At 35.2% G+C, this 20,199-nt stretch overlaps 1 protein-coding gene across 8 annotated transcripts; it reads right to left on the bottom strand.

The window, feature by feature from the left end:
* Nucleotides 1-739: 739 nt before the first annotated feature.
* Nucleotides 740-14,985, bottom strand: LOC134841973 (uncharacterized). 8 transcript variants are annotated; one of them, XM_063858086.1, is made up of 4 exons: nucleotides 13,091-14,985; nucleotides 2,594-2,776; nucleotides 2,112-2,297; nucleotides 740-1,634 (listed from the first exon to the last, which is right to left on the bottom strand). In XM_063858086.1, the coding sequence occupies exons 1-4, from the start codon at nucleotides 13,881-13,883 to the stop codon at nucleotides 973-975; spliced, it is 1,824 nt and encodes a 607-aa protein (XP_063714156.1). In that variant the 5' UTR covers nucleotides 13,884-14,985; the 3' UTR covers nucleotides 740-972. The 8 variants fall into 8 exon arrangements, with proteins under 8 accessions (XP_063714156.1, XP_063714155.1, XP_063714159.1 ...); XM_063858085.1 differs by having other exon boundaries at nucleotides 740-1,630; nucleotides 2,096-2,297; XM_063858089.1 differs by having other exon boundaries at nucleotides 1,518-1,634; nucleotides 2,096-2,297.
* Nucleotides 14,986-20,199: the final 5,214 nt, after the last annotated feature.

Here is a 20,199-nt window from a genome sequence, read left to right on the forward strand (position 1 = left end):
GTGTGTGGGGGATGAAATTCACAAAAAATTCTCAAATTAAAACAAAATTCGTTTTATTCTATTACATTTACTCTTCTCATGTTTTTAACTGCTCCATAGACTTTCAAAAGCAGTGGGAGCATATAGGGCTTCGCTCTGATACGAGCAGTCTTATTCTCAATCTTAATTATAAACTGAAGTTCTTGATGCATCAAAAAGGCAAACAAGACTGCTCGTATCTGGGCGATGCCCTGAATGTTCCGAATGCTTTTTAAGGTCTATGGAGCAGTAATAACATGAAAAAATTAAGTATAATAAAAACAAATTAAATTCTTTTTTTTTTCAATTTGAGATTTTTAGAAAATCATTGCCACACATGCCATCTAAAGTACAAAGTGATAAATTTCACTTCTTTCAACCAATTTGGGACGATTTCTAACACTGATTAAGTTTACGCTTACGCGTTCATAGCGCGAAATATATTGCGCGTTAATTGTCCCATATTGGCCAAAATGGCAATCTTTAAACCCCCATAACTTAAGGAAAAAAGATCACAGGTGAAACAACTTTTCAAAATTAAGCTAAAAACAACAATACCTTTGGAATGATATTTAAAAATTCTGTCAAAAATGGCTAGTTCAAAAGTTGAAATTTTACAAATAATGCGTTACTTTCGTTATGAAAGTCGGAACATTAAAAACGTGTTACAAGTTAGACCAGACATTTGTTGAATCTAATATTGGAAAGCTAGATTGAATAAGGTTAAATTTCACCACAGAACGCATCTCTGATATACTGAAATTCACGCACACATTTACTGATTTTAATTCTGTCCGATAAATTTCAAACATGTTAGAAATTATAGTGAGAATTTTCAAATTTACTGGATGGAAATCAATTTACTGATTCATTGTCAAAAAGAATTAAGCAGAGTGATTTGAAAAAGCGATTGAAGAGAACTGGCGAACTGGTTTGAAGATAATCATATAAATTTTAACTATCCACAGAAACTTTAGTGTTTCTTCGTTTTTCTTTTATCACCTCCAAGTCGGAATATTTCTCTGTCTTCTTTGATTTCTTCTTAGAGGGCACAAAAGGCAAACTTCTGAATGTTTGGGACCCTTTAGATCTTGCATCTTTATCGTTTGTATTAGTCGATTTTTTAGTCTTTTGAACAATTTTTCTTGAATCTTTCGAGCTGTTTTTATCATTTTCTGTTGATTTTGCTACAGTGCTTTTAGGTGCGGTATTTTTGGAACTAGCTTTATTACTTCCATTTTTAGGGTTTTCCTTTTTGCGATCAATTTTAATCGGTTTTTTGTTCATGCATGCAATAGATGTCCTTTTCTTTGTTTTAGGGGTTGATTCGCGATCACCTTTGTTCACTGCTTTGTTAGACGGGGAGGCGTGCCTGGACGGGTGATTCTTAGATTTTTGGTCTGCCGGTATTACTTTCCGTCTTACTCTTCTGTACTTTTTCGTGCTGCTTTCACTTTTTCTTCTCGATTTTTTCGAGATGTGAGATGATTTTATACTGCCTTCAAATTCGGTGATAGATGAAGACGAGGAGGATGACGACGATGACGTTGATGATATTTCGTCTAATTCGATAGTTGGCTCCAAACTGATTTTACTATTTTTCCTTTTAGTCCTTTCTAACCAGTAACCATATAACTCAGTCTTCACCGCTCTTCCATTTGAAGTTACCCAAAGTTTTCCCACATGAATTTCATTGACTTATCTAAAAAATATATCAAAAAGCCGTGCGTTGATTATAAGAATGCTTTATTTTCAATTGACAAATTCCTCCAAAACTTGTCAAAAAATTTTTCACATCTTTACTAGTGTCTTTTTCCAAATTTCTTGTTTTTTTATCGGCTTTTTTCATGCGGGGCTTCGCGATTTTAAATACTCGCAGTACTTCATTGAAAACTTTAAACTTTCAATTTGAATTTCGGGCTTAGGTGTTTATTATTCGATTGGTTACGACGAGTTATATGGTTGTTGTATATGTTGCAATATCAAATAAATGAGCTCGAGGCTGATATTAATTCTCTATTTTGCGCTGTTTTGATCTGTTTTAGCCGATGAGTGTGTTGCGTGCATGCTTACTCACGAAATAGCATTGGCACCTCGTGTGGCCCTGCCACTGGTCTTGCGCTTGACGTCCTGTGTCTTGGCCATGAGGTGCGGTGCCTCTTCGATGATCACCATCATCAGCTTCTCCCGATGTCGCATGGAGTCCACCAAGTGTTCCTGTTGGACCTTGGCGTGTCCAATCAACACTTGGTAGTTCTGTCGCATCTCGTCATCAGTGCCTGAAAAAATGGAAGCTGACTTTGAAAACCTTATTTTTCGGAAAAAATTGGAAATCAAAAATCATTTTTCCTTCCTTTAACTTTATCTAATTTCCGAACAGCACACTCAGTCTTCAAATTCTACCATTAAAAAAAATCGGAAGAATCTTCTTCACGTCTGTTATTCAGGACTAAACCCAACGGATACCTGAGACTGCTGTAGTCTTCAGTTTTAAGATTCCCAGATGACTGGTTTTCTCAATTTATCTGACTTGCAACTCATCTACTACTCTCAGGCTGAAAACTAGTTCACCTACCTCGTTCTAAAATGTGTTCGTGGTGAGGGAAGTCTATCTCGCCAGTGAAGGCCTGCATGGAGTCCCTCTTGGAGCTGCCATGGTACTCGGAACCCCCTCCCCCACTCACACTCGAGTTAGTGCGGGGCACGAACTCCGTATAGATCGATGTCTGGCTCGGTCGAGTGTGGCCGGGTACTAGACCTAAAATTGAATGTCTCAATTTTGTACAGAATGCTTCCACAGTGGAATTCTACACCACTAAATTTCTCATTTTTGAAACTTGCCTCTGAGAGCAGTTGTTCAACTCTCCGCTTTTTGCGCTTTTTCTATGGCTATTTTCTCTCATTCCAATTTTAACTGAAGGATATAGACTTCAGATTTTATTGCAAAAAAGGTTGAAAAGACTAAAAAAAAACTAGTTCTTTTTGAACAAAAATGAGTTTTCTTTCAAGATGAACTGATTAACCCACATATTAGAATAATTTTTTAAATTAGATAATTTAACCATTTTCATATTGTATAAATAGAAAAATGTTGAAATGACGTCTCGTAGATGAAGACTCAACTTCATTTGCTCTTTGCGAAGCTTGGGACTAAACAGTAAAAAGCTCAGTCGACTTTCTCTCGATCTTTTTGGGAAATTTAATCACGACGAATAGCTATCACCCTTAGTATCATGCCACGCTTGTCTCTTCACGAGCTTTCTTTCAGGTATCTAACGTGCTTCTTGAATTGGTTGGAACAAATACTAAAATTCAACCCATTTTTGGATTTTATCAAGATTACTTCAATTTAGCCTAATTTTGTAAAACTGTAGAAAATTTAAGACAAAATTCAGAGGAAAAAACGGCGGGATAGGTTGTTTGCTTCGAGTAGGGAGGAACTTTACAATGGATTTTAAATGGATTATTATCCATTATCAAGGATTTTAATGGATTGTGTTTTCACGAAAAAAAATAGACGGTACGGGCAATACAGGACCGCTGGCACAACATAGAGGCCTCGAATGTTCCAATTGCCCTTTAAACCAATTAGAATATTTTTAGTTGAATAAATAATGAATAATTGAAAGTGAATTCTTTCAAAAAAATTCTTCATTCTGTGACCTCCAGCTCTCACTTGACCTCCAGCTTCAGGTCTACCACAACCTGACCAAATTTGGCTGCAATAGTGGTACCACGTAAAAAGTTCTAGACGCAAAAAAACGGCCTTGAGTCGCAAAAAAAAACAGCTTCGCTCAGCTAAAATAACTGTCTGGAATGTGGGGAGATAATACAAATGGACTATCCTCGACAGGACTGTTAAGGCCTACTGATAGCTCCTCTGCGATTCGCAGGAACTACAATTATTATGATTATCATTATTATTTTTTTATCATTATTATTATTATTATTATTATTATTATTATTATTATTATTATTATTATTATTATTATTCTATTCCGCTCATACGCCAAGCAAAACAGAAAAGCTCTTTTAGCATTTGGCTTTGTTTTAATAAGACTAAACTGCTAGGCTCATTTTAGTTAGAAAAATACTAATTCGCCGCTTGCGCGTGTTATCAGAACGCAAATATATGGTAGGTTAAGAATCCCAAGTTTGCTGAATTAGCAAGTTTTAAGCCCCGGTACCGAATTATAATTACAGGCAAACAACTTTTTAAACTGCAGCTCAGGTCAGCATTTTTTTTCAGATAGTATATTTATGGAAAGGGTTCAAAATAAAAAAAAATACCGAAAGCAGTAATCAAAATTCTTCGAAAGTCGGAACAGTAATCGATTTCATCGTGTAACTTATTAACAAAAACTGATTATAATGACAAAAATTCATACAATAATTTTCACTAATAGCAATTTTGTCCATGAAGTTCGATTGCGGCATGTGCTTTCCCATGACAGATTGAATTGAAACTGCTCATGAAGTTTTTGAACCATCAAGTATCATAAGATTTAATTTGAAAGCTTGGCTTCTCAAAATTAAAACAACGTGAACTTTGCATGAACTTCTGCACCGACTTCGCAATCAAAAGATTTGAGGTTTTCACGGCAGTTTTAGCTGCTTTCATAGCTATCAACCTTAATAATCTAGATTATTAATCTGCCTTCATTTTATCGAGAACATTCCTGGTTTTTTCCTCAAGGGATGTTCAAGAATTAGCTTCTACTTTTAAATCAATTTAAAAAATTGGAAAACTTCCACTAGCCAGTAATTTTTATCTTAAACCAATCAAATAAATCGGAAACTCAGCCTAAAAAATCTAGTCCATAACACTAGTTGAAAAAAAAATTTCAGAACAGAGACAATTTATACACATTTTTTTTGTGGATCCACATTATGTTTGAAAAGGTTGCAATATGGTTAAAATTGGCTAATAGGGCTTTAATACGATATCACATATTACACAATACGAACAATACGAGTGTTTTTTGAAATAGTAAAAAAAACTTCGGATAAAAACGTCTTACGCCATATTCCCTTCCTTTTTAGGGGTTGGGTCGAAACAAATTAATAAGACCCAAAAATGACAAACAGCTAAACAAAATAAATGGGCACAATAATGAAGCTTATGAGAAGCAAAATAGAGAACCTTAATTAATGTTCAATAAAGACGATGAAATAAATATCATTTAGAAAAAGTTTTTGTTCAACAATTTCACCGAAGCCTTCTTATGCAATTATTGTGTGCTCAGGCAAGCGAAAAAGTGCTTGATATGAAAAAAGTAGATAAAATTGAGTGATGTACCATGTTTAACAACTTTCAGTCACTATTAGAACTACCACGTGAAAATTTTTTATAGAGCTAGAACAGAATGGTTTGAATATTTTTGTATTTTTATTTTAAAAAAATATGGCAAAAAGCGAAAAAAATTGTAATTTAAAAAAACCTTCTTAGTACTTCAGTAATACTTTTTAAAAAACCTGTTCAAAAATGCGGTTGATGCAATCAAACCCTCGCCCCTGTAAAACTATTAGAGAAAATTTTCAGCTCAAAGTTCCCTAAAACTTCTGGTATTTTAATAAAAACGTTTACTTTTATTTTTTTTGTTCGTGTTACTCCAGATTTTTTGCAGTTTACACTAAACTCAAAAAACTCCTGCCCAAACCTTACAAAAAACGCGAAAAAAGAACGTTTTACTTTCACAACGAAAGGCTTTCATACTGAACATTGTTACCAAATGTCAAACCGTGGATAGCTTATTTTAATATCTGCCATATAATGTAAGATTTATTGGGAAAAATACCTGAGCTTAAAAAAGTCGAATTTGTTTGAAGAAAAAACCACCCCGAGCAGAAATTATTCGTCACATTCTTCGAAAGTTGGAACAACAAAAATAATATTTATGATATTTTTTTTCAACAGAAATTGCGAGATAGTTTTAAGTGCGGATAAAGTTTCGTGTCATTTCCTTGATAAATATTATCTTGTTTTTTTTTCTAATTTCGTTTAAAAAAGTGTGGTAATATCTGTGTGTTTTTCTCTTGTCAAACTTTGGTTTTGTATCGAACATGTTTTCGGCCATTATTTTGTAGTCTGAAAAAAGTGGGTGCTCTAAGTTTGAAAATAAAATGCTGTTCTCTTTGCGACAATTTTTGCCATTTTGAGTGAATTGTTTTGTGCGAAATTTGATGCAAACTAACAGATAAAAAAATTGAGTTATTGGACGCAAGATTATCACTATGAGCTTGAAATGGCGTGAGCGGAGTTGAAACTTTTCAAATCAAATGATACTTCAGAAACGTTGAACGGCAGCTTGAACATTCAAGCCTTCTTCCTGGTACGAGAGTTTTTGAAACTTTGACGAGGGAATAACCCTTTGAGTTGAATATCATATCAGCTAATAAATTAAACCAAGCTTGAATGAATCATTGTTCGTTCATTCATTAAAGTATGTTGGGGAACTTAGAGTTCAGATTTCCAGTTATCACAAGTTATCTAAATTACACTATTTTGAATTGCTTTAATTTGCCTGAAAAAAGATTATTGATCCATAAAATACTTATTGTTCCTTTTTTCGAGGAAACTGACGGAATTTTTCTGCTCGGGTTGGTTTTTTGACAGATAACAACTTTTGAACAAGCAATTTTTGACACAATTTTTGTATCTTCCAAAAAAAATTAATATTCTGAGTTCAAATTTAGAACGATTTTTCAGCTATGATCAATTTTCATAAAGTTTTGGGGTTTTATAGATTGCACTATTAACTCGTAAGCTAAGATTCGATCCGTCTTAAAAAATTATTCCAAATTGAACTGAAGCAGGCTTACTGCTTGCTAATCGTAAACATCTTTCTGTACTTTACCCAGCGGGGGATGATTTTTTTTCTTACAGAAACTTCCATCAATTTCTTTTAACGAACAAATCTATATAGACCTTAAAAATCAGGCACCCTGGTCGAGATCCCGCTTAAAAATCGCCCAGAATTTGAACGGTTTTAGCAATTTTCCAGCACGATTTGAGCGGTTTGAGAGGTTTGAGTGGTTTGAGCTGCAGCGTTGCGCTGAAAGCATGATGAATTTTTATAACAGAAACAAAGAAAAATGAGGTAGAACAGAGAAATGAACTAATTCATTTGAATCATTGTTATCTTATTCATTTGTAGTAAATTTCTCCTGTCACTAATTATCATTCTGAATCATCAAGTATTCAAAATTATCTGGGTTTTATCAATAACACTCCTTGATATTTTTTTATCCAAAGGCATTCAAGGGCGCTTCAACCGCAATTAATTCTCCATTTATTAGCTAAAACGTTTTCAGGGAAAAAGAATGCAAATTCACAATTTGCGTTGAACTGATTCAGGTAATTTCACAGCGTAATTGACCTCTTTTTACCTTTGAGCGAATCGAATAAAGTAAAATTCGTGATCATTGATGGCAACAAACTATCAAAAATAACATGAAACTTTAGTCAGATCTCTGTATCTAACCCCCCTCCTTTTTACCCGCTTGGTATTGAGAAGTAAACCTCTTTTTTCTTTTGCACTAGCTGAGAGGGCAATAAAACATCCCATTTAATAACAAAAAACTAACTAATTCATTTCAATTTAAATGAAGAACCATATAAAGTCAAATATGAAATTTCATCACTGAACAAAATGAACTGATTCATGTTTAAGCTGACTGTCTTTTTTTGGCAAGTTTTGTTAGCTGGGAGTTCTAGGGCATTCGGAACATTCAGGCCTGGGCCTTGATACGTGCAGTTTTAATCGATTGTTCGCTAAATGAAGATGATACGATACGACTACACGCAACTAATCAATTCATGAAAATAAAAAAAAATTAAATTATCCGAGCTGATTTTTTTTGGAATTACTCAAAACTTGAACCAATTGACAAGAATTTGATTTGTCGAAAACTCTGCATCGACTTTTGCAAAAAAAATGAGTTTATTCAGATACTACCCGTGAAAAAAAACTTTGTGCTAATTGTTTTAACTCTGGCCTCGCAAGCTATCAAATAACAGCTTCAGGTTACAAATCTGAAATAAGTGACCACAATTTCAATATTTATTCACTTTGGAAACGAAATTAGGAAAAAAAAACAAATTTATGAAATACAGAATTTACTAACTGGAAAATTCTAAAAAAAAAACTAAATTTGGCTGCTAAAGGAGTTACATACAAATGAAAACAACTTCGAACATTTTAATTGAATCAAGCATTTTTATGCATAAACAGCGTAACCGAAAAGTTGATAAATTGATGCATTGAGCATAAAATCAAATATTTTTTTTTCAAAAAAAAAAAAAACAGATGAAAATTGGATAAATCAGAATACCAAGAACAAGCGAAAAAAATTGATACGAAAAAAATTGATCTGAAACCAGAAAATTAATTCAACTGGTGAAACTTGGCGAGCTTATAGAAATCAACAAAACAGTCAAACCTCTGTTCTATCACAAAAGCGTGCTTTTTCGCAAAATGGGATCAAACAAAAACAATACAACACCAAAAGCATTTTTTACAAAATGATGGAAACATTCAGAAACCAAACTTCGGAACATTCAATTAAACTGAACACTCCAATCTATCTGCGAATCAATTGAGAAATTATTTCACAACCATAGAAGAGAAAATGATATAAAATCAAAAAGTTGATAGTGAACAGTAAAAACTATGTTGAAAAACTGATAGTAGTGTAGTGCTGTCAAAAACAAATGTCAGCAAAGTGTTCAATAGATTTTCAAATCTAAAAATCAAACTATCAGTTGATCATTACGAGTATACTATTTGATTAATAAAAACAATCAAAACCGTAATTGAAATTTTTTGATGCTGTTAATCAGTAGGGCTGTTTCCTGAAACGTTTTCCCAACCTGTCTGAAAACCTAATTCCTTTGCACAAAAACACGGGGTCAAAATTTGAATGCTCTAATTATGGTCCTACATCACTGTTGCCAGTTTTAGCTTTTTTTAAAACAAAAATAATCAAAAATAGCTAATTGTTTTTCTGAAAAGAACAAAAATTTTCCCAAATGTGCAAAACGCCTATAAAAAAAAACAAATATAAATCATTCAATTATTAGCCTCGTTGAAAAATAAATGAGAGAAAATGAAGAACAAAAAATCGGAGTGCCTTCTTTGCTTTAACAATGGCATTTGAAATAATTAATCATATTTTTTTTGTTAACAATGCTTTAATCAAGGACTACGCGGACCAGTTCATAAATTGAATAAATGATACCTAAGTGAAAGCCAGCAAACTGTGTTATTTTGCAGCAGGCAATAAAATCGGCTAATTTTATCATATGGGAGTTCCTCAAAATTTTGTGCTCGGCTACATTTTTTTCCTAATCTATATATAAAGTGACTTTTTTTGATCAAATCAAACACGTGCAAATATATTTGCTTGCCGACGACACTGTTATAACATGAAACATTAGAAAAAAGTCACACTCAAATTTGGTAACGAGTTGAATAGTTTAGAAAAATGTATCATACTAAAAAAGTAACAAGAATTAGGGGTGGGACAAAACGTGTCATTTTTGTTACCAACAATTACACAACTAGCGTCGCCAATTTTAAAAACTGTAAATCAGACAAAACCTCTCAAAACTTCTCGTATATCTAACTTGGCATTGTTATTGATAGCAGCTTAAATTTTAAGGAGCATGTTGTATATTTTAGCTACGTCACTGCAATTCTCTCTACACTGAGAAAAACTCAACTAGGAAACAAAAACTTGAAAAATATAACAAGTATGTTAGGAGTTCCAATATAAAGCACTTATATGCTGCATTGGCATTAAATCTGCATTAAAGTCTTTTGAAAAAAATTATCAGCGTTTTCTAAGGAGACTATGCTTGAATCTTAGAAAATTTTACAGTTTTTATGAGGCACCATGTGAGCGGAAATTATCAACAAAAATAGGATTCATCTGTTTAGTTTCTTAGCAAAAATATACAAAGTGACAAAGTCACATAATGACCAGTTGAAGTCATCAAAAACCAAAACTGAATTACAAAAAACAATAAGTGGACAAAACAGAATAATTGTCCTCAAAACAGAATTGATAAAAACGAAAGAATTGTCGATATGCCTGAAAAATAAAATAGGAATAATTTTCTAGACAATATTTAAGTTTGACGAAGTTTTAATATAAAATCTCACTGATAATAATAAGAAACAGCTCAAATCTCACTGGTAATAATAAGAAACAGCTCAAAAAGTATCTTAAGAAATCTCGGTTTTTATATTGATCGAAAACATATTTTTGAAAACCTTTTATGTTAGATGAAGGACTTTTAATTCATACTTTTAAAGTAAATCTTCAAAATGTTGTTTATAAAAGTGTAGTATTTTTTCACCCAGAAAAAAGTGTTTTTTTAATTAGTCGATCGTATCATGAGCAGCATAAAGTTTCATCTATTCCATTGATTACATGTTTTGTTCTTTTTGTCCGCAATGTTTGAACGAAAGTTTTTCGTTTCTCTTTTTTGTATATCCTTTTCACTACTGAAAACTATTGATATTTTTAAGGGGATTAGGAACAGGTCGCAAGACCTGACAATTTTCTACTATTTGTTTCAATCTATGTACACGAGTTAAAGCTATTGTTTGTTTTTCTCGAATTAAGGGGAAATTTACTATTTGGAAGAAGATCCAGAATTTTGAAAGCGGACAAAAATTGATTGCAGGACAAAAGTTGATTGCAGCCTGTTTAACTTAAGTTTAAATTAGTTCAGCTTGTATTGTACTGTTGATTGAAATCAGTTTCACAAAATCAGTTTTCGAAAAAAGTTTTGATTGATAGAAGGTATTGAAATCATGTTACTTCAGTATGACAAATCACTCAAACCCGTCTGCAGTTTTTTTTGCAAAAACTGTCTTTCCATCGAAAAAAAGCTCAGCATAGTTAGGCCATATTTGGTTACTTCCCATACTCAGTTTTCGAAATGTTAAATGTTTCAACCAATTTTTTTTTCCAAATTGTGGTAAAATGCTTAAACCATCTCAAGGCAAGTTGATGGATTTATGTAACACTTTCTTCAAAGACATTTTTTTTCAAAGACAAGTAGACTTTAACTTTATACCAACCGGCATAAAACCACGTATACAGCTACAAAAATGTAGAAAATTTTTTTAAAAAATACTTTTCCAGATTCGCAAACTTTATAAAAGCACAATTGGAACAAAATACGAATGTTTCATATTATTATGATTTGCATCAAAAATCTGAAACAATTCAAAAAACCAAAAACCAAAAAAGAGCCAGGCAATATGTGGACAAAGACTCAAAAATAAAAGTAACCATAGCATGAATACTCATTCAGAAATAGATGAATTTTTTTCCGTCTCAGCTGGATCTTTTCTTGCCGTAGCCTAACCACATGGTAAAAGAAAACATTATAGCACCGTCACGCAGTGATTGTTTTTAGACAAGCTATAATTTGTTGGGGGCTATAATAAGAAAGAGCCCACTAACAAGCATGAAACGACTATTTGGCTCTTTTCAAGTCCTTGTTTGGTTTTTCGGACACTCACGTTACACAATTGTACTCGAAATTGCTTTTGATGTTCTAAACTGTTCTAAAACGTGTCAGCGTGAACAAATTGTTGCTACAATTTTTACTTGCAAACTGCCACATGACTATTTTTCAACAATTATTTTGTAATTTTACAATGGGAGTAAGAAAATGGAAAAGAGCCGATTTGTTTTCGTGCAGTTTTAACATCAAGAGTTATCTGGAATAGGGTTCACCAGCTATAAACAAAAACTGAAAAAAAGAGTAATAAAGCGAACCTATAATTAATTTTCTCAAAAACTTTAATCTTCAGCATTATAACCTTCGGGAAAATACCGCGAAGAAACAGCTTTTTCCTAGATTCACAGCCTTTATAAAATTCCAATGCAAAATAATTTAGAAATTGTTCATAAAAAATATGCATCAAAAGCCCAAAAAGACTACAAAAAGCGCCGCAAAACGCAAAAAATTCAAAAATATATCTAACTTTACATGGTACTGTTCCAGAGTTACATGATGGTTTGATATCACCGCTATTTCCCATTATAGCCTCCGCTCCAACCAAAACCATTGCATAAAAAAAAAGATTATAAAAATTGGGATTGAAAATTTTTTTAAAAAAATTACATTTCGAAGCTATTTGAGTTCCTATTGGGCGCTCAGATTTGGGCATGAAGTGTCTGTGGTATCCAAAGACGAACCCGAATATGTCAAATCTTATAAGTGGAGTCGTAAGACACGTAAAACAACTATTGAAATAGAATTTTTGAAATATGGGGGAAGTGGAAAAAAGCCGCAATGTTTTACGCACAAAAACTATTTTTGTTGGCCGTGGCCGAGAAACAGTACAAGACGTAGATGTTTTGGCAACTGTGCAATGAATTTTGGCACTACGCCACCTGCAAAAATTTACAAGTAATGTTTTGTTCATATTGTCTGATTGTTACAAAAATTGGCTAGGGAGTTAGGGCTCTTTTCCAGTTTCCCCCCCCCTTCGAATTCAATTTTGAAAAGTCTATTTAACGTTGTCATAATGATATGAAATTTGGCGTGGTGAACAAATCGACAACTGTGAACATATTTGTTTTTCATACTTTACAGCGTAACATCACGCATTTAGCCATAATAACACGTAAATCAAACATAAAACTCGGTATTTTGAAAAAGGGGGGGGGAACTGGAAAAGAGCCGGAGTTAGTTAGGCCATGACAAAGTTAGGCCATGACATTTTTGGTCCTGATACTTAATCTTTTTAAACCCCTCATTACACTATAAACTTATGCGTAAAGGGGGGAGCCGTAACATCACGCATTTAGCCATAATAAAAGATTATATGTCACCGTATATGCGTTTTTTTTTAATCTTCCCACCTCTTTCCCATCAAGCAACGAACATGGATCATGGTGGGCCTCAAAAATCTGACCTTTCTATTGAGAGGCGGAGACGTAACCACTTCACCACCACTCCCCAAGATCATCATTTTGAGCAGGTTTTTGTGAGTGGACTTTTAAAGGGCAAACTGGAAAGAGCAGATATAATTTGTTAACTCACTATTGACGTCGTTGTCTCTTCCCAGGAACTCGAATGTCTCACTTGACTCAATCACAGTCCCGTCCATGAACACAATCTTAATTTTTCCCACGCTTTCCTTCCAGAAGCTAGTCGTCACTTTCAAACTGGTCGAGTTTAGATGTTCCAGAGTCGCAGTCACGTCGAGTCCACATATATGGATACTCTTGATGTCCGATTTTGACTTTCCCAGACCTCGCCCTCTAATGTGGACTTTGGTTCGTGAAGCTGTTGGACTGCTCGTTGGAAGAAAGGTCAGAATCGCCGCCTCGTTGTTGTCGTTGTCGTTGAGGACCGCCGAGGCGGCGGTTGCGGCGCTTCCAGTGCTGAGTAGAGCCACATCTTTGATATTACTCATTGCTTTGAAGTATCCCTGGATAAATTTATCCCTTTTGGGTCCGTGAGGTGGTAGCTGAAACGCCTCATGTTTGCTGACATAAGTTTCTAACTGGACCGAACCCTCCTTGGCATCTCGGAAAGTTGGTGCCAGGGCCCTTTTGGGCTTAGAATTCAAAGGAAGAGTAAATGTTTGACCCTTATCCAGCGGGATCTCCCACGCTGGTATGTTAATCCTGCCCAGCTTGGTCCTGTCTCTGAACACTTTAATTGTGAGGTAGTCTTTCTCTGTTTTAACTGGGAACTCTTCAAAACAGTCCCATTTTGGGTTCCCCGAACGGCTCTGCACTTCTGGAGTTTGAAGGTAGCTTTTAGTAGTTGATTTGTTGATTCGAAACCTACTCGCTCCGTCGTGTACGTAAAACACGCAAAAGAACATGTTTTTCTGTTGCTTGTCGGTTTCCAAGTTTTCCCCACTGATTAGTCGAACGTAAACTTCTGTCGGTTTGTGTTTCGGGGGGTTCAATGCAATATTTCCACCAGTGCTTCCGTGATCACTTTTGTTTCCGCCCTTGTTTCTTGATCTTTTGCTGGTGGATTTTGCGTGTTAATCCTTCCGCGTTTTAAGTGTAAGCAAATATCACTCTCAAAATTTCAAATAGGGTGGACTAAAACTATAGTTTTATCGATCAGAAAAATAGACTTTCTAATCCGCAAGTTTAGTGTTCTTTCTATAAAATCAGTTTCTCATATCCATCCCAAACTCTTTTCAGATAAACGTTTCGGCTCAACACTCGTAAACAGATTTCTACGAAATTTTCCAGTTTCCCAACCCCCTTCTAAAATTATGATACAAAATTGTCTAAAGTTTGTTCATGCAGCAATCCGCATCTAAAAAAGGTTGTAAAAATGTTTTCACTGTTCACGAGAGCATGATTTATAGCCGTTTAGAACACCCAAAGTCGTTTTAGACAAGCTTTTGTGAACTGAACTTCAGAAAAAGGCAAAGGGGGGACTGGAAAAAAGTTCGGCTTTTGTTCAACAGAGAAGCGGATTAGTAAAGATAGACTAAAGTCTCTCTCCGTGTACCTCCTCCCTCCCTCCCACCCCCTACCCCTCGAAAATTGAAGTTTTTGCAGCTGTAAATAATATTCAGAATAGTTTGCGAGAGAGGCACGAAGACAAACTCTAAAACAGGCTTAGTTTCATCTTGGAAGAATTAGATTGCAAAGCTTTCCTTTTGCCTGGCATCGTGTGTCCGCCGAAGTTCTCTACGGATTTTTAATTACATCGCTGACGTAAAATAACATGACTGCATGGCTTTTATCCTTTTGTCTCACCTTTGAACTTTTTACTTGAAATACATAAGTTCACCTGGTACGATTGTAATGCAACTTGGCACGTGGGCTAATTATCATCATTCAAATATTTTTCTCTACATGAATTACCCTGCAAGATTCAGTAATTAAACATTAAGCAGCAGCTTGTACTTTGAGATTAATGAAAGGTGGAAGAAAAGGAAAAAGAGCCGACCTTTTACTATTTTTGCATTTCGTATAAAGTTGAAATGAGGGAAGTTCAAGGTTATTTCACAGAGAAATTCAATTTAATGCTAGTTCAAATAACTTTATTCTCAAGATAGCTGAAAAATCGCTCGTGCGAAAAGAAAAATTTTTTTGCGCCCTTTATTTTTCTTCATATGTTGGACTTGGAGTAGCGGCTCTTTTCCAATTCCCCCACTTCACATAAGCATAATTTTTATGGTGTAACAAGGGATTTTGCAAGGTTAAACATGAAGACCAAATATGTGTTTGTCACGGCCTAATTAGTTCGCATGCCAATTTTCACAACCTTCGGATTTCGTGAACAAAATTTCACTAGTAAAAATTTGCAGGTGGGGGAGGGTTTGGTGGTTTGGAGGTTGAAGAGCCTCTGAAATTCAAGTTATGAAGATTTAAAATGAAGATTTAAATCTGTAGTTTTTTGAGGGGGGTGGGAAACTGAAAAAGAGCCGGAGCAGCGTAGTCATTCACGCTCAGAGTTTCGTTGCAAACCATCTCCAGCAAAAAATACAAAATTTCCAAGAGTTTTGGTTCTTATCCCTCAAAATGCATATTTTTTTCGGCTCTTTTTCCTTTTCCCCCACCTCACACGAACATGAATTTTATGGTGTAACGGGTGGTTTTACATGGTTAATTATGAAGACCAAATTTGTTTGTCATAACCTAATTAGTCCTTATGTCAAATTTCATAATAATTGAACAAAGTGAACATAATTTTTACTGATCAAATTTTGCAGGTGGGGGGGGGGAAGGAAAAAGAGCCTTTTTTTCTCAAATGTTGTCATGGCTATTTACGTGGGCTACTTTCCTCCTCCAAGGTTATTGATTAAGGTTGATTGTGAAGACTTCTGTTACATCAGTAAGTTGATGCTCATCGGTTTATTGTTCTGGCTTTCTTTAGATTGTGATGTACTTAAGTTAATTTGGCTCTTTTTCTCCCCCCGCACCTGCCATTGCCCCTTTTCCTTCCCCCTCTAGTAATATTTACTAATTACCGTCTCTTTGGTTCGCAGAGGATCTATGAAAGGCCTTGCAGCCTGTCTAAGCAGAGTCCGTTTCTCTTATTTCCCGACATTCCAGACTTAGTTACTTTGCTTAGTGCAGCTCTTTGTTTTGCGACTCAAGGTCGTTTTTTTGGTCCAGAAATTTAACGTGGTATCATTATTGCAGCTAGATGTAAAATTTTGTTTACGTTCTCCGATCTCCGATTGTTATGAAAATTGGCCGGCGGACTAATTAGACTATGACAAACATAATTGATTATCATACTTAAATTTAGAATTTTTCTGACTGCTGTTCAGAGTCAAGGAAAGAAGTTTTTGAGAAAAATTGAACAAAAATTCGCAAAAAAAAATAAAATAACTACAATATTTTTTTTCCTTTTTTCCCCTCATTTTATCTCCGTTCACGCTAGGCTTAAAACAAAGTGACGATTTTTCAGCCTGTTGATAAATACATAAGTGTAGTTTGCATGCCTCGTTTCAAATTCGAAAGATTTAAATCGCCACTCAGGTTTAAGTAGCCCGAAATATGTCAAGCGTCAACTATCCCAAATTTGCCAAGCTGTAATCACAAGTAAGATTTTTTTTAATTTGAGATCAGGAAATTAGAATTGTTTCTACTTTGGAATCTTCGATGTGGAGAGATCGAGTTGTGATAGTCGTGACTTTTCATGTTTTCAAAAACTTGTGTTCAATGTTTTTTGGTTGAAATTTTTTATCGGAAAAAACGACAAAACAACGTGATTTTGTAAAAATTGAAAGTTTCGAAATTTTATTGCTATAATCAATGTAGTTTTTGTCAAAACTATAGGCAACGAAATTGAAAGTCATCAACTTACAGAGTCATTTAAAGTCAAAAAGTGACAAAGATTTCAAAACGTTAAGAAATGTTAAAAAGAAAAGAATTTAGTTTCATGCTTGCAATCTTGTAGACCATTCTCGTCCCGAGGGGGCGAAAACCGGCACAAAGTTAAGGGTCGCACGCGTTAGTTTTTTGTTACGGATTGAAAAAGGGGTGCATCGAACAGTGATTTTTTTGATAATCCATGATTTTAATTTGAGTTAAAGTGTAAGTAAGGACCTCTTGGTCTGCAACTGTCTACAATCCTGAAAAAAATTTCGGTTATAAGTTAGACGTCCTTATCCACGTGCCATTTTGTTTGTTCATGCAAAGTTGGCGCATACTAGCGAAGTCAGGCGTTCGCATAAATGTGCGCAAGGATGTACTGTGTTTCGGTGGTCGAAGTGTTCCTCGAAGGAGAGCAACGGAAAGCTACTACTATATCCGTCTGACAAAAATGCTTAAGAGTTCATATTTCAAGACTCACTGGGCTGGCAATGACTAATGTTATTTGGCGAGCGTTGAATAATTGTTCGTTAAAAGAAGTTTGAAGAACACCAAGTTCTGTTTTTTAAAAGTGCGGAGAAAACTAGCTTACAACAGCAAAAAGTCTTTCCCATAACCCACAGTGGTGCGGAGCTGGCAGTGGGTCGGATATCCATTTCGGATCTTTATGAGCCAGCTGTGTGGTTACTTACAACTTCCAAGACTGAATATACAGCAGGTCTTCTTTTTCGTCTCTCACAAAAATCGTCCGACTATAAGTCCAAATGGCCAACGAAGTTTCGAATGAATTTTTCGATCGACCTTACGCAAGAGCATTTATATAACCAATTTCAATATGTACAGCAATTATGTTCATACACATAAATAAAAAGCACAACTGCTTCTCTCATTTTATAGGGATGGAGGTTTTGAAAGGTTCAAACAATCAAAGCAGCAAATCGTGCAGGGCGGCTGATGGTAACTTAGCCGTTTAATTGAAAGCTTTGTCGTTATTGGCGTGGCAGCTTTTGCTCTAAGCTTCCTACTTTGCTTTATCGTTCAACAGACTTCAACAAGGCGCGAAGGATAGGAATTGCTTAATCTAATTAATTTTTTTGAGCTTAGAGATGTCATAAAAATGTTGCCGTTGTCAACAATGTAAAAATCAGACGAAACACTTTCACAAAGCTATGTTTGCCATCAAAACTGATAGGCTGTTCGAAACCCATTTCTGCTTCACCAATGATTACGTCTGGTTGATTGAACAAGGACGGTGGGTCTAATAAACGTTAGGTAGGTGTTTATTATGGGATGCAGGGCGACTTTTCGTCGCAGGATTGTAATAGTAATTCAGCCTCAAAATTATTTTTTTTCGCAACATCAACAAGAGTATCTGTTTTACTGTTTCCAAATCAGCTGGTTTTGTTATCTCTTTGGCTTGAGTACGGTTGCTTTAGTATCTCCGTGGTTTCAATTGGGCGCTAATTGAGCATAAAAGCAACCAAGCTCTGGAATTCACGGAAAGAACTACAAATCTTCCTTGCAAACAAGATAGGTTATTGTTTATTACTCCATTGAAATTATTAGAAGACCGTAGTTAACCTTAATGAGGCGTCACAAGCCAAACAATTTATTTAACAATCTCTATATTCAGCTTGAACGGTCACTCATTGCCTTTTAAAAGCTGGCACCATTCACCCCACTGCTGATTTTCAAAAAATCTTCGGAGTTTCCCCTTGTTCTTGTGTCGGCAGAAATGTCTTCGCTCAAGTCGTGATGTCACTGATAAACAGTCGTACTTTCCAGATAATCTCCTCTTTTCGCCCTGAAGGTAGGTTGATCACGGTTAGAGAATTGCCTACTGTAGAATGGTAGCACTACCAGGCACATGAACAAAGTTGACAGAAAAGTCTTGAAGGCTTTGAAGATATCTTCTTTTAAATGGGTAGCTGTTGCAAATAAAGCTTCAGTAGAGAGAGCGCTTTCAATGGCAAAACTCTTCACAGATACGAACGGCAGTTGTGTTTTTTTTAGTGACATGGGCACGAAGAAAAGCTAAAGCACAAAAGACTTCTTCTGAGCTGTACCCAAACATGTATAACTCAACTTATTCAACGGGCGCGGTAAAAAAACAACTCTGTATCCTCATTAGCACAAAGTTTGACCAGCCAAAATGCCAAGCAAGAATCATACACTTGACTTTAATTGGTAGATCATAAATCCTTTGCTGATTGTGAATAAGCCGAATTCGCTTAAAGACATTTAGCAATCGTACCGTGTGGGGGCGCTACGAGACTTATATGATCGAAATTGAACAAACAAAAGTTACAACAGTTCGCTGCGTTTGAGCTCTTAAGTTCACGGCTAACATCAAAGCTTTTTTCTTAACTGTCATAACGATCGTTTCATTTGAGAACAAGAACGTGTGAAGTTGTGTGTCCAAAACTGAAAAAGTTTTTAACTTCTACTATGTGGTGCGGTTTAACAAAAAAAATTAATCATGGAATCAAAATTTCTGATTTTAGTTAAATTGAAGCCACTTGTCGCTGCAATTTAAATTAATTCTCGACTAATCTAATACGTATTATACAAATTCTCAAAGCAGTATAAATAATGGTCAATTTAGAAGTTTTCAAGGACTGCTGACGCTGCGTCAGGAAGCAACGCCCTTGATTTTACAACTCAATTCGTTGCAATGCCTAATGTGCCCAGGTCGGCTTTTCTTTTGCATGAAAGATATCTCTTCTGTACTGATATACAAACATATCAGCTCTGGAGTCATCCTGCCACATCCTGAAGGCTAGTCATCTGGCAGGGTTCCCATTTGAAAGATCAATATCAGCCGAAAGAGCATACTGATGCTAACAATAACAGAGAAAAACGAAGATAAAAATTTGCAGCAGGTCGGGTTCTACTAGCAATGACTTGTTGGAAGATGCACCTTGGAATATGTTTGTTCCCTTAATTTTGCAGGCTTGTTGTGTTTCACCACTGAAAAGCGATAAAGATACCAGTCGCCATTGATACGGTTTGAAGTTTCATGCGAGGAATGTGTTATGGGAGGAATGTTTCTCTTCTAGTCACATCTTCTTTGTTAGTCTTTGAGTAATATTCTCTGAGTTTTGTTTCCAAATGTTTTTTAGTCCTTTGAGCTGAGTGAATGCCAAATGGTAAGAATCCGTATGAAATTTTTTCTGCCCAGAAGATGCCTTCTGCAATGAAGTGCTGGCGACTCTACGTTTCAGATGCTCTTTTGTCAACGAAAGAACGCTGATCTGCCTGTTTGTAAGCACCATACGACTCTAATTCATGCCAGGAATAAATGTGGAAAAGTGGAAAAGAAACTAAAAGCTGTCAATAAAGGAC

The sequence above is a fragment of the Symsagittifera roscoffensis genome, chromosome 3 (genome assembly GCF_963678635.1).
Source record: "Symsagittifera roscoffensis chromosome 3, txSymRosc1.1, whole genome shotgun sequence".
In the NCBI taxonomy this organism is placed as follows: Eukaryota; Metazoa; Xenacoelomorpha; order Acoela; family Convolutidae; genus Symsagittifera; species Symsagittifera roscoffensis.

Coding starts and splice junctions, on each gene's coding strand:
- LOC134841973 (XM_063858085.1), bottom strand. CDS start 13,883: ATGTTCTTTTGCGTGTTTTACGTACACGACGGAGCGAGTAGGTTTCGA. Junction 2,298..2,593: donor CGAACACATTTTAGAACGAG/GTAGGTGAACTA, acceptor CCATTTTTTCAG/GCACTGATGACGAGATGCGA. Junction 1,631..2,095: donor CGAGGTGCCAATGCTATTTC/GTGAGTAAGCAT, acceptor CTGGTTAGAAAG/GACTAAAAGGAAAAATAGTA.